This window comes from Thunnus thynnus, chromosome 6 (assembly GCF_963924715.1).
Source record: "Thunnus thynnus chromosome 6, fThuThy2.1, whole genome shotgun sequence".
Classification (NCBI taxonomy): Eukaryota; Metazoa; Chordata; class Actinopteri; order Scombriformes; family Scombridae; genus Thunnus; species Thunnus thynnus.
The window spans coordinates 32,511,053-32,524,309 of record NC_089522.1 but is presented as its reverse complement, the minus strand read 5'-3'; the positions used below and the strand labels follow the sequence as shown (position 1 = coordinate 32,524,309).

The 13,257-nt window shown below is 35.5% G+C and overlaps 1 protein-coding gene across 1 annotated transcript; it reads right to left on the bottom strand.

Annotated features, from left to right (window-relative positions):
• Nucleotides 1–5,888: 5,888 nt before the first annotated feature.
• Nucleotides 5,889–11,502, bottom strand: uxt (ubiquitously-expressed, prefoldin-like chaperone). Its single transcript, XM_067593442.1, has 6 exons — nt 11,169–11,502; nt 10,366–10,447; nt 10,051–10,118; nt 8,584–8,691; nt 7,946–8,009; nt 5,889–6,555 (listed from the first exon to the last, which is right to left on the bottom strand). Exons 1-6 carry the CDS (start codon nt 11,294–11,296, stop codon nt 6,493–6,495), a joined length of 513 nt encoding a protein of 170 aa, XP_067449543.1. The 5' UTR covers nt 11,297–11,502; the 3' UTR covers nt 5,889–6,492.
• Nucleotides 11,503–13,257: the final 1,755 nt, after the last annotated feature.

The following is a 13,257-nucleotide window of genomic DNA, read 5'->3' as shown; positions in this document are numbered from 1 at the left end:
TGTTAGAGCAGCATGTTACTGTTGTAGCTGCTGGAGGTGGAGCTAGTTTACACTACTTTATATACAGTTAGCTAGTTTAGTCCAGTGGTTCCCAACCTAGGGGTCGGGCCCCTCCAAAGGGTCAGCAGATAAATCTGAGGGGTGGTGAGATGATTAATGGGAGAGGAAAGAAGAAAAAACAAAGATATAAAGTAAATATTTGAACATTTATTGAAATGAAAGCATGTTTAGAAGTTTAGAGGGAAAAATCTGTCTCCAAAATGTAATTTTATGATTATAATAACAAACATTGATCAGCATTGATAGTGTTTTAAATAGAATCAGATCACCCCCAGGGTTTGATTTTAAACAGAAATCCGAATAATGAATCAAAAATATAATTTATTCTCATCAGCAAATGTGAACTTTACTGACTTGTTGAAAAGCCTGCAGAGTTTTTCTTTTTCCACTTTGCTTCTTTCAGTTTTATTTAAAACATTTGAGCACAGCTGGACTGGATTTAATCTGATCAGAATCAGAATAACTTCATTGATCTCTGCAGGAAAATGACTTTGTTACAATTGCTCAACATGCAGTTATGAAAGAGGAAGTAAATAAGTAAAAAGGTAAAATCTGCTATGAAGTAGAATAGTAATAATAAATGTGCAAAAAGTAATGCGTGAGGTAGAATCACAGTGTGGATAAAAGAGCAAAAACCAAAACGTGCAAAGTAGATGAACAGTAATTTAACAATAAAGTAACAGTAAATTAATAAAAATCACTATTTGGTGGAGCTGTTAACAACTCATAGACATATGAAATGTGACCCCGACTACACACTGCTTTTTGTAAGACGTCAAAAGACAAAAAGGTTGGAAACCACTGGTTTCATCTTTAACAATGTGTTGTATTTTAAAAGCTTGTTATATTATCCATTGTGTCAAATCTTCATCTGAAAAGTAACTAAAGCTGTCAAATAAATGTAGTGGAGTAGAAAGTACAATATTTCCCTCTGAAATGTAGAAAGTAGCATCACATGGAAATACTCAAGTAAAGTACAAGTACCTCAAAACTGTAGTTAAGTGCAGTACTTGAGTAAATGTACTTAGTTACTTTCCACCACTGTCCTGCAGGTACTTTCAGGTGTTAAACTGAGATTTTTATTCATATGATTTTTTTAGTTTACAAATAGTCTGTTTAAGGACTCATTTTGATATCTTTTATATATATTTTATATAGTCCTTGAGGTGCTCAGAATCATATAAAATGTAAACATCTACACTTCAATGACAGCTCACATGTGATAGGGTCAAAAGCTCCAGTAAGAGGACCTTGAGTTGAGATTGTTGTCAAATGCTGTTTCCAGGGTGACGAATAAACCTCAAAAAACACTAAATAATTGGAAATGAAATTAAAGGAGTTTAGACATTATTGACCTTGGGATAGTTGATGAAGTTTGTTTAGTGACTGAAAACCTCACGAATGTTTCAGTTATGTGAAGATTTTCTGTAAAAAGACGACACCGAGGTCACGTCCACTGTAATGTTTCTGTGGAAAAAAGTGAATAACAGTTAGAATATTTTCTGAAACTTTGGTACCTTTACAGATATTTAGATTGTTTGTGTGCTGGACTTTCTTTAACAGCTTTAAAAAACATTGTTTCATCGACACTCTGACTTTTACTGATTTCATGAAGATTTCTTATAAACATTATTTTGAATTTATGACGTTTGTGGTCTCTGTTGTTTTATAAGTTTGTTGAACAGGCAGTTAAACCTCTCTGAACATCTGTATCATCACTCTGTAGCAAAACATACTGAACATCTGTTTATTAATGACTTTTAATAAACTAAAAGAATATATATTTGTTTGTGTATATCCCATATAACATATACAACATAAGATGTAATAACATTACTTTATGGTCACTTTTGTATTTTATCACCTTCATCAAATATTCAGTTTATGTCAAAGTGAAGATTTTCCACTTCAATACTTTTCTACGTGTCAGTTTTAATAAGATCACGAAACAAAACAAACCATATATTTAAAGTTTTTTTTAAACAATGTTGATTTTAGGATTAAATTTTTATTTTTTAAACAAACATCAGTCTGTTGGTCTGTGGAATCCAAAACAATGAGAATTTTTTTTAATGAGGTTCTTTATTTTGAAGGCAAATTGTCGCACTCTGTCTAACTTCCGGTATTTTTCTATCTTTTATTTTGTGTAACTTGACGCACGCGCTGTAGTGTTTCTGCAGCAGAGACAGCAGGGCGGTGACGTCAGAGCGCGCTGTTCCTTTCACACGCTGCCGATGAGCCGCTGAGCAAAGTCACGTGATGCACATTTCTCTGACAACAATCTCAACTCAAGGTCCTTTTACCGGAGCTTTTGACCTTATAACATGTTGCGAGTTGTCACTGAAGTTCAGATGTTCATGATTCTGAGCACTTCAAGGTTTCTCATTTTTACATTTTTGCCTAAAGACACTTAAATTTAGTCTAAAATATATCAGAACGAGTCCTTAAACAGACTCTGTGTCATCTAAAATAACATTATTACCACTGGTGGAAAGTAATTAAGTACTTTTACTCAAGTACTGTACAATTTTGAAGTATTTGTACTTTACTTGAGTATTTTCCATAAGTAATAATAAAAAATAAACTAAATAAATTAATAAAATACAATTATTCTCCACCACATTTAAATATGTGACACTGGACCATAATAAAAGAAGACAAAAATTCACAGAGAATGTAATTAAACAGTTAAATTAATAAATGAAATGTGAATTGTTTTTAATTTTTATTTTTTAATAATAATAATTTGTAATAATCCAGCCTGTCTGTTTTATGTGGAGAAATAAAAGTGCTAACAGCTTTCTCATCTGGAACAATGAAAATATTTACTATAAAAACATATTAATTTTCTTTATTCAGCGGTTCAATGCCAGAACTTCACTGGTTAGTCGGCTTTAAAGTAAACTGAATAAACTGTCTGCTGATGAAGAACATGAGATGCAGTAAACTCAGAAACTTGTCAGTTGCCTCCACCGGTAACATTAATTACACATCTGAATATGTGTATATTGTTGATTTGTAAAGTTTTCCTGCTGGACTCCAGATGTTTCCTCCTTATAAAGCCTATAAAGTCTCAGCGTTTGTGCTCTGAAGGCTTCAAGTTTCCACATCACACTTGTCTGAGTTGAATACTGGAACACGATTGGCTCCAAACTAGTTGTGATGTCATAAATCCTGCAGGTACGTGCAGGTGTTAAACTGAGATTTAAAGGACAAGTGTGTCTTAAACCAGCAGTCAGGTGTCCATATGAGCAGTAAAAGAGGTTTTCCTCGCTGTAATCATTCCTCCTGTTCATACTGGATATTAAAAGATCCTTCAAATGTGTTTTCAATGTTAGTGATGGAGGATAAAATCCACAGTGTGTCCACACAGTCATTTAAAAGTCTCTGTGAAGCTTATATGAGTCTTCATCAGTCTGAGTTAGTCATATCAAGTGGATATCTGACACATTTACAGTCTTTTTAGCATCAAATTCCCTCTTTGTGTTTCCTCGGACAGTGTTTCCCTGTTGAGCTGCAGGTGGAAGTATAGTAACAAAAAGAGGAACTTTGGCACTAAAAAGACTGTAACGTTGAAAGATATCTACTTGATTTGACTCATTTGGACGCTGAAGCTTCATATTAGCTTCAGAAGGAGGACTGTGGATTTTGTCCTCCATCACTTCCATTGTAAGGTCATTATGAAGGGATCTTCTAATGGTCAGTATGAACAGGAGGAATGATCACAGCAAGAAAAACAGCTTTAATGTTCATTTCATGACTGACTGTTGGTTTAAGACACACATTAAAACTGTGAACTCGTCATTTAAGAGACACTTTGAACAGTGAGGAGAAAATCAAGAGAAACAGGTTTTAAACTGATGGTTATAGACTTGTGGTATTGATTAAATGATCTGTTTGTTCAGTAATAATCACTGAAACTTGTGCTGATGTGATGAATTTATGTTTTACACTGAAAACTGAACCGAAAACCGTCATAAAATGTTGTAAATGTCCGACAAAACTGATCTGATTCACTGCTGAATCACATCCAGTCATTCATTCCTCTTCATGAAAATTCATCCAACCGAACACAGGAAGTGTGAGTGTGTGTACGTGTGTGAGTGAGTGTGTGTGTGTGTATGTGTGAGTGTGTGTGTGTGTGAGTGTGTGTGTGTGTGTGTGAGTGTGTGAGTGTGTGAGTGTGTGTACGTGCTCCTGCTGGGAGTCTATTTCAAGAGTCATCTCTCAGCTTCTTTACGCCAAGGCCTCTATTTAGCATCCAGTTTCCATGGCAACAGTATCGGTGTTGTTGACAGAGCTGCTGCAGAACATGTTTCATCTTTTTATTACGGTTCAGTTCGACAGTCTGTGTCTTTTCTTTTCTTTCAGTGTTTTTTAAATCTGTTAAAAAAAAACACTGATAATAAACTGATGATCACATCTGAAAGAAAATACATGACATGGACGAAAGTATGTGGACAGCTGAACATTCCTGGGTTTCTTCCACATCATCTGAACTCTGACTGGTCCTCCATCCTCCATCTGCTGGTCCTGAAGAAGGACTCTGTTTGGTTTTAGTTTCTGTTGAGCTCGTTAGTTGTAAAGTTGTGTTTTTATCACAGAAAACTGAGGGACAGGTCGTATTATTCCATCATAGGAGAACTGATTACTTTATTAATAATCTATTGATTGTTCAGTGTATAAAATGTTGATTATTCCCTGAAGACCAAGTGAACATGTTCAGTTTACTGTCATAGAAAACTGTAAAACTAGTAAATATTCACATTTGAGAAGCTGCTACCAGAGAATTTTTGGGATTTGTGCTTTCAAAATTAAACAATTATAATATAAAAATTGTTGCCAGTTAATTTTTTTCAGTTAATTAATTAATCCTCTGATCATCTCAGCTTTGTGTTGAAACAGGAAACAAACAAACTGGAAAAACATGAAAAACACATGTTTCTGCAACACAAAATTATGTTTTAATTACTTTCAGACTTTACTCTGATTTTTTACTTTTCTCTTGTGAATTATTGAAATAAAAGATTTTTTTATCTTTTATTTTAGCTGAAACTATAATGTTTGGTTGAACTGATCAACCTGCAACAGATGATTTAAAGGACGAGTTCACAGTTTTAATGTGTGTCTTAAACCAACAGTCAGGAGCCCAAATGAACATTAAAGCTGTTTTTCTTGCTGTAATCATTCCTCCTGTTCATACTGACCATTAGAAGATCCCTTCATAATGACCTTACAATGGAAGTGATGGAGGACAAAATCCACAGTCCTCCTTCTGTACAAAAAATGTATTTCAAAGTTTATCTGAAGCTAATATGAAGCTTCAGCGTCCAAATGAGTCAAATCAAGTAGATATCTTTCAACGTTACAGTCTTTTTAGTGCCAAAGTCCCTCTTTTTGTTACTATACTTCCACCTGCAGCTCAACAGGGAAACACTGTCCGAGGAAACACAAAGAGGGAATTTGATGCTAAAGAGACTGTAAATGTGTCAGATATCCACTTGATATGACTAACTCAGACTGCTGAAGCTGAATAGAAGCTTCACACAGACTTTTAAATGACTGTGTGGACACACTGTGGATTTTATCCTCCATCACTTCCATTGAAAGCACATTTGAAGGATCTTTTAATATCCAGTATGAACAGGAGGAATGATTACAGCGAGGAAAACCTCTTTCACTGTTACTATGGACACCTGACTGCTGGTTTAACACACACTGGAAATATTGTGAACTCGTCCTTTAAGATATTATACAAATTTATGTTTATTTTTTGTGAGTTTTCTTTATTTTTTGAATTTTCTGGTGAAAAACTGGACACTTTCACCTCTTTTAGTCTCAAAAGAAAGACTTTAATCCAACAATCTTAGAAGAAACAAACTGCTTTTTAATGTGAGGAGGCGTCACAAGTAAACGTAACTTCATTCATAAAAAGGTTTGAGAACTTCTGGTTGAAATATCATTAATTTCACTTCACTGGAACTGAGGAACCAGGAAATCAGACCAAAGTACAGTATGTGTTTACAGTATTTAAGGTTTGACAAAACATCCACACACAGGAGACGATTTTAACTTCATCAGTAAAAAACATTTTCAAACTCTCCTGCGTCCTGATGGAAGGACGTTACCGTGACGTCCAACAGAATCAAACATATAAATCAGACACATGTGGAGTTGTTTCCCTTCTGCTTCCAGTCTAAACACACGCTGGATCCGTCTACGTCTGAAACACGTGACCTCCTTTACACCAACAGTTCACCTGAAAAGAAGAATTCAGTCTCTGTGCGTCAGCTGACACATTTTTATCAAACGTCTGTGTCGATGGGAGCTGAGCAGTGATCGGGTTCAGGTCTTTGAACGCATCTCCTGAACCGAACCGTCCTCCGGTCGTCCCTTCAGGAGTCGCAGCCGTCGTCCAACCAGTAGAAAAGTCTAGAAAACGTCTCTTCTTCTGCTCTCCGGCTGGTCCGTCAGCCCCTGCAGCTCCCTCAGACCCTGAGAGGCACATGAAGAGGAAGACAAGAAGAAGAAGATTAGAGCCAATCAGATTTCCCATCTGCTGATCAGCTGACTGACAGAAAAGATTTGATAAGTTTACATTTTCAGTAAAATGTTTGATTAAAATAAAAACACTGAGAGTGAATCATCTGAGTGGACTGACAGCAGCTGTTTGTCACATCTGTTTAATGTTTTCTGGCAATTTTCCCAAAATCTGATCCTTTTTCCCAAGAAAACACCTGAGAGAAGCAAACTGAAAACTTTATTAACACTTCACACAACTGTTGAATGAGCTGCTGCGAATGTAAGGAGCCTTTTAATGATGGAAAGTAACTAAGTACATTTACTCAAGTACTGTACTTTGGTGCAGTTTTGAGGTGCTTGTACTTTACTTGAGTATTTCCATGTGATGCTACTTTCTACATTTCAGAGGGAAATATTGTACTTTCTACTCCACTACATTTATTTGACAGCTTTAGTTACTTTTCAGATGAAGATTTGACACAATGGATAATATAACAAGCTTTTAAAATACAACACATTGTTAAAGATGAAACCAGTGGTTTCCAACCTTTTTGGCTTTTGACGTCTTACAAAAAGCAGTGTGTAGTCGGGGTCACATTTCACATGTCTATGAGTTGTTAACAGCTCCACCAAATAGTGATTTTTCCCTCTAAACTTCTCACATGCTTTCATCTTCATCAGTTCTCTGCTGTTAATTTACTGTTGACCCACATTACACTTTTCACTCAGTTTACCTTTGTGCATTACTGTTAAATTACTGTTAAATTACTGTTCATCTACTTTGCACGTTTCAGTTTTTGCACACTGTGATTTTACCTCACACATTAGTTTTTGCACGTTTATTATTACTATTCTACTTTATAGCAGTTTTGACCTTTTTATTTATTTACTTCCTCTTTCATAACTGCATGTTGAGCAATTGTAACAAAGTCATTTCCCTGCAGAGATCAATGAAGTTATTCTGATTCTCATCTGATTAAATTCAGTCCAGCTGTGCTCATTTTTTTTTTTTTTTTTTTTTTGAATAAAAGTCAAAGAAACGAAGTGCAAAAGCTGTAAAGAGAAAAACTCTGCAGGCTTTTCAGAAAAGTTCACATTTGCTGTAATTTAATTTAAAATATTTGTCATATAAATAAATTGTAGAACTTTTTAAGCGTTAAAAATGATGAAAATAAATCATATTTTTGATTCATTATTCAGATTTCTGTTTAAAATTAAAAGCCTGGGAGTGATATCTGATTACATTTAAAACACTACTGCTGATCAATGTTTGTCATTATAATCATAAAATGACATTTTAAAGACAGAATAATTTATTATTAATAATCAATAACGTAGTTGATGATGTAAACATCAGACTGACCTCCAGCACCATCCGGATGTTGGCTTTAATCTTGGCCGAGTCTTTGGTCAGCTGATCTGTGAAGCTGAAACACACACAGACAGGATGTTAGCATGGTTAGCATCTCCCATTCATAATAATAGACATGGCTAGCATCGAGCTAACAGAGAAGGAAAAGAAGAAACTGTCTTGAGAAATGTTTTTCATCTCAATCTGACTTCATCTGCTTCTTTACTAGAGCTGCAACGATCGGCACATTAATTGATTAGATGATCGAAAGAAAATTACTATTTTGATAATCAATTGATCTTTTGAACATTTGATTTCTTCTAGTAATTTGCTGCTTTTGTTACATGACAGTTAATTGAATATTTTGGGGTTTTTTTGTCATTTGTTGTGCTTTATAATACTCTCGTCTATAAAGATACACTTTGTACAAACTATCAAAACTTTATTTTAAACTCTGGTGAAGATCTCAAATGCTGCGGCTGGATTTAGTGTTGATGTGTGTAAAAACGATGAAGAGGAGCTGCAGTCAGTGTTGTTTGTTGTGCTGCTCTCTGCTGGAGGGAAACAGTTACTGCAGATATAAAAACATTTAACATTAAGCTTCTCTGTGTTGTTTTATTTCCTGTTGAATTCTGGGATTTCAGACTGACGCTGTGAGCTGACTCGTCTTCTTGTCGATGAAGCGCAGAGCTTCGTCGTGGTTCATCTCCACGAAGAAACCGTAACCCACCGCCACGAAGATCCTGGACGCGTCCTCGCTGAAGGAGACAAGGAGACAAATATCATCATCAGGAGGCTGCAACTGTTTATTTAAATGATGCAGCAGGTTATGATCAGAGCTGTAGAGGTAAATAAAATCGACCAACCAGTGTCCATCTTCATAATATCATGTTTCACAGCGTCTACATGGTTCTAATTATAGATCGATGTTTGGAATATAACAAAATAACAAAACTGACTTGTGGGGAATAAACAGTTTGACTAATAGATGAATCAGCGTTTTGTTTCCTAATAACTGAAACCGTTGTGTGTTTACAACGGTTACTGAGGTCAACGACCTTTTCAAAGCTGAAGAAAACATCATGTTAACAGAGTTGTTGTGTTAGTATCTGGATTAAACATCTGTAAGTGCTTTTATAGAAGCTTTAATCCTGTGCTTTGTTGGGATGTTTGGCTTACATTTCGAGAACAGATTGTGCTTTTAAAATATTTACAGAGCAGTAATTCATCTACATACAGCTGACAGTCAGACCTCCTGCTTTCAATGTGTTCATATCTCTACATCAGCTTTGCTGAGGAGCTTTTCCAGCTTCTTACTTTGTTGTCTTTTGTCTGACAGATTATTATTTAATGCTGCGCATGTTAATGTCACATATGATTCATTCATCTGTTTCATGAAAGCAGCTCCAGTCAGCCTGCTAGCTTCAGTACGGAGGGTTTGTTTGTTTTAAACACCAGCGTAGCAGGAGCGGGTGGTGGTTTGTTGGTCCGTGTTGACGGTAACAGTAGTCTCCGTGTCTCATACAGAGTTCAAACAGAAAACAAAACAAGCGCTCCTAGAAGCTATAATAGAAACTGCGGTATGAGGCTGTTCTGAGCTAGCTTAGTTTGCGTAAACGCTATTTCAGTTGACGTGCGTTTATCCTCCCGCCCTGGTCGTAGCTCTGTGCTCCTAAACTTGTGTTCAGTTCACGTCTGTTTTCAAATCAGAAATTGTTTCATGAAAAAACAACTTGATTTTCAGAAAATACTTTTATTTATCCATATATGTGCTTGATAAAAGTTGTTTTTGCTTTTTAGATACTAAATCAACATTTTGAATAATGAGAGTTGAATTTTGTGATTATTGTGATGATGCTCCTCGTTGGTTCCTCTGTGTTTACATGTTAATTAACCAACGTGGAGCCGTTACATCCTGCCTCTCTTCTATCAGTCGTTAATAAGTGATTTAATTAAGAAATGTAAATGTGTGTGAGTTTAATGAACCCTGAAGGATTTTAATGGGACTTTATCTAAAGACGAGTCGAGTCTGTTCCTGTATTGATAAGTTTGTACTTCACTGTGATCAGTAATAATGATTGTGATTGATTAGTTGTGTTCGAGTGTCAGCAGCTCACACTTCAGCCTGGACGAAGAAGTTACAGCCGAGATCCACGTCAGTCTTCAGCTGCTGAGATCCCGCCTCCTGCAACGACACACGCGGTGACATCACAGTGACATCACAGTGACATCACTCCTTCACCTTCATACTGAACATGTTCCTCATGTTTAAAAAAGCAACAAAGACCCAAAAAACCTATAACCTCCTGATCTTCTCTTTGACAAAAAACTCAGACTCTGTAACAGATTCTAATTTATTTATGTTATTTTTAATATTTTTATGAGTGTGTGTGTGTGTGTGTGTGTGTGTGTGTGTGTGTGTGTGTGTGTACCTGCAGACTCTGGATGGTGTTCTTCAGCTGCAGGTACTGAGAGATTTTCTCATAAACAGCATCTCTCTGCTCGAACACTTTCCTGAAAAACACACAAACACACGTTTCATGAGCTTTAAAGTGTCACTTCTAGAGCTGCAACTAACCTTTCTTTTCATTGTTGATTAATGTTACGATAAACTGATTAGTTGCTTGGTTGAAAATGTCAGAAAAAGGTGAAAAATGCAGATCAGTGTTTCCTAAAACCCAAGATGACGTCCTCAAATGTCTTGTCTTATTTTCTGCATTTCTGCTGAAATCAATGTAATTGGATCTGTGATTTATGGATCGTGTTTATGGTCATGTTGGGCTTTGGGAAACATTTATATACACTTTTCACCATTTTATAGACCAAACAACTTAATCAATTAATCAGGAAAATAATCGACAGGTTAATAGATAATTAATATAATCATTAGTTGAAGCTCTAATCTGAAGGTGTCAGGTGTCACTTTAGACTTTTTACTATTTTCTGACATTTCATAGACAAAAGAATTAATCAAGAAAATAACTGACAGATTAATTGATGACGAAAATAGTCGTTAACTGCTTGCTATTTTGAAAACTGTCTCCAGTGTGTTCTGTTGATTATATAAAGATGTAAATACTCGAGTAAAGTACAACTAACGTTACCTCTAACCTGTACTTCAGTTACTGCTCCACATACAAACTGTATAAACCATGACTACATGTGTTTTGTGACACCAAATTAAACTTTTATAACATATTAAAGCCTCTGCAGTGCGTCAGTTTGTGTGTCTTACTGTAAATCTCTCTTCAGGACTTCATTGATGAAGTTTTCATACTGCTGAACCTTCTGATCCGCATTAGCATTATCGTTAGCATTAGCGTTAGCATTAGCATTAGCATTAACAGGAGGAGCCATCGCCATTCGCCTATTTTCCCTTTAAAACCAAACTTTTCGTCCGAGAGGAGGATAAAGTGCTGCCGCTGTAACCTGCTGAAAGTCTGACTGCTCTTATGTTTAACGTCTCTGCGTCATTATCGATCCACAAACTGTTCGATTAGCATGCTGCAGCCTCATGTAAACACCTCTCTGCAGCACACCGTGAGCCCAGTTTTTCTTTCCTAGGATGGCGAAGTCATGACCCGCCCTACTCTGCCTCTGATTGGCTGATACTCGATGCCTTCGTTGTTTTGATTGGTTAGATTCAGAGGTCAGAGACGGTTCAGGAATATATGTGTATATGTTATATTGTATATGTTATATGTTATATGTTATAGAGCATCTTTGATCTACTATCTACAAAACAAAGAATAACAGTTAAAACAATAAACAAAATAGTCATAAATAAATAAAAAGGAACCGATGAAAACAAAAATAAATGAATAGCTAATACTAATATTTCTCAGATTTCCAACACTTGTCACCTGAAGACTTTTTTTTTTTTAGAATATTACTGATATTTTGCTCTTTTTTTAGTGCATTATTTATAACTTCTCTCTTGAAACATACCTTTGGCAGCGAGATGGTTAGGGTGATAATATCAGGGTAAACCAATCAGAGGCAGAGTAGGGCGGGTCAAGACTTCGCCATCCTAGGAAAGAAAAAATAAAAGCAGCAGGTGCTGAAGCCACAGAACGAGAGTGAATAGAATATATACTAAATGACAGGTTCACATTTTTTTCCCAGTGTGTCTTAAACCAGCAGTCAGGTGTCCATATGAGCAGTGAAAGAGGTTTTCCTCGCTGTAATCATTCCTCCTGTTCATACTGGATATTAAAAGATTCTTCAAATGTGTTTTCAATGTTAGTGATGGAGGATAAAATCCACAGTGTGTCCACACAGTCATTTAAAAGTCTCTGTGATGCTTCTATTCAGCTTCAGCAGTCTGAGTTAGTCATATCAAGTGGATATCTGACACATTTACAGTCTTTTTAGCATCAAATTCCCTCTTTGTGGCTCCTGACTGTTGTTTTAAGACACAACTGAAAAATTATGAACCCATCCTTTACTATTTAAACATTTACATCTATGAATATACACGACAATCAATGTTGCTTACTAGAAAATCCAGAGTTTTCTCTTCCATAAGTACTCCAGCTTTAATCAGATCACATTAGAGGTTTCACTAATATATTCTTAAACAGAAGCCAGCTCTGAAATGAAAGCCAGAATTCCTGCACAGATTCATACTGGAAGAAAATATGCTTTACAGTCTTAATATCCCTCTCACATAATCCACAAGTTGTTGTTCTAATTAAATCTTTTATGCAAGAAGTGATTGGATGGATAGATGTCATTTAAATTTTTAAAGGTCACTTCTTTGGCTTCAGGTAGGATTGGATAAGACTCTAGTTTCACAGCTTTAGAGTTTATGCAGTATTTTAGTGTCTCCAAGTGGGATTTTAAGTAGGACATGAAGACAGTAAGGTTGGGTTTATAATTTGCAAATTTGCTGGCGTGTATGTGGAATTTAGCTAATAAAGAAATAAGTTTAATAACATATATTATCTCAACAGGCATTCCATCAGCAAAAAAAAAAACAAAACAAAACTACAAATTAAATAAATTTAATTTTGAGTTTGAGTTGAGCATCTAATTTTAGGTTTAAAAAAAGATTAAGGTCATACCAAAAAGTCTGATTAAAGGTACAGTCCCAAAAAATATGAGGTGTTGTTTAATCCGTGTTTTCTACTTGCTGTATTTATTTATTTCTCTATTTATTTTAGGTTTTCTATCTGCTTTGTTTTTTATTATTTTAGGGGGATTTTCTACCTGTCTCATTATTTGATTTTGGGGATTTTCTACCTATCTCATTATTTTATTTTGGGGATTTTCTACCTGCCTTATTTTTTATTTTGGGGATTTTCTATCTGCCTTATTATTTT

Coding starts and splice junctions, on each gene's coding strand:
- uxt (XM_067593442.1), bottom strand. CDS start 11,296: ATGGCGATGGCTCCTCCTGTTAATGCTAATGCTAATGCTAACGCTAAT. Junction 8,692..10,050: donor TTCTTCGTCCAGGCTGAAGT/GTGAGCTGCTGA, acceptor TGTCTCCTTCAG/CGAGGACGCGTCCAGGATCT. Junction 8,010..8,583: donor AAGACGAGTCAGCTCACAGC/GTCAGTCTGAAA, acceptor TGTGTGTTTCAG/CTTCACAGATCAGCTGACCA.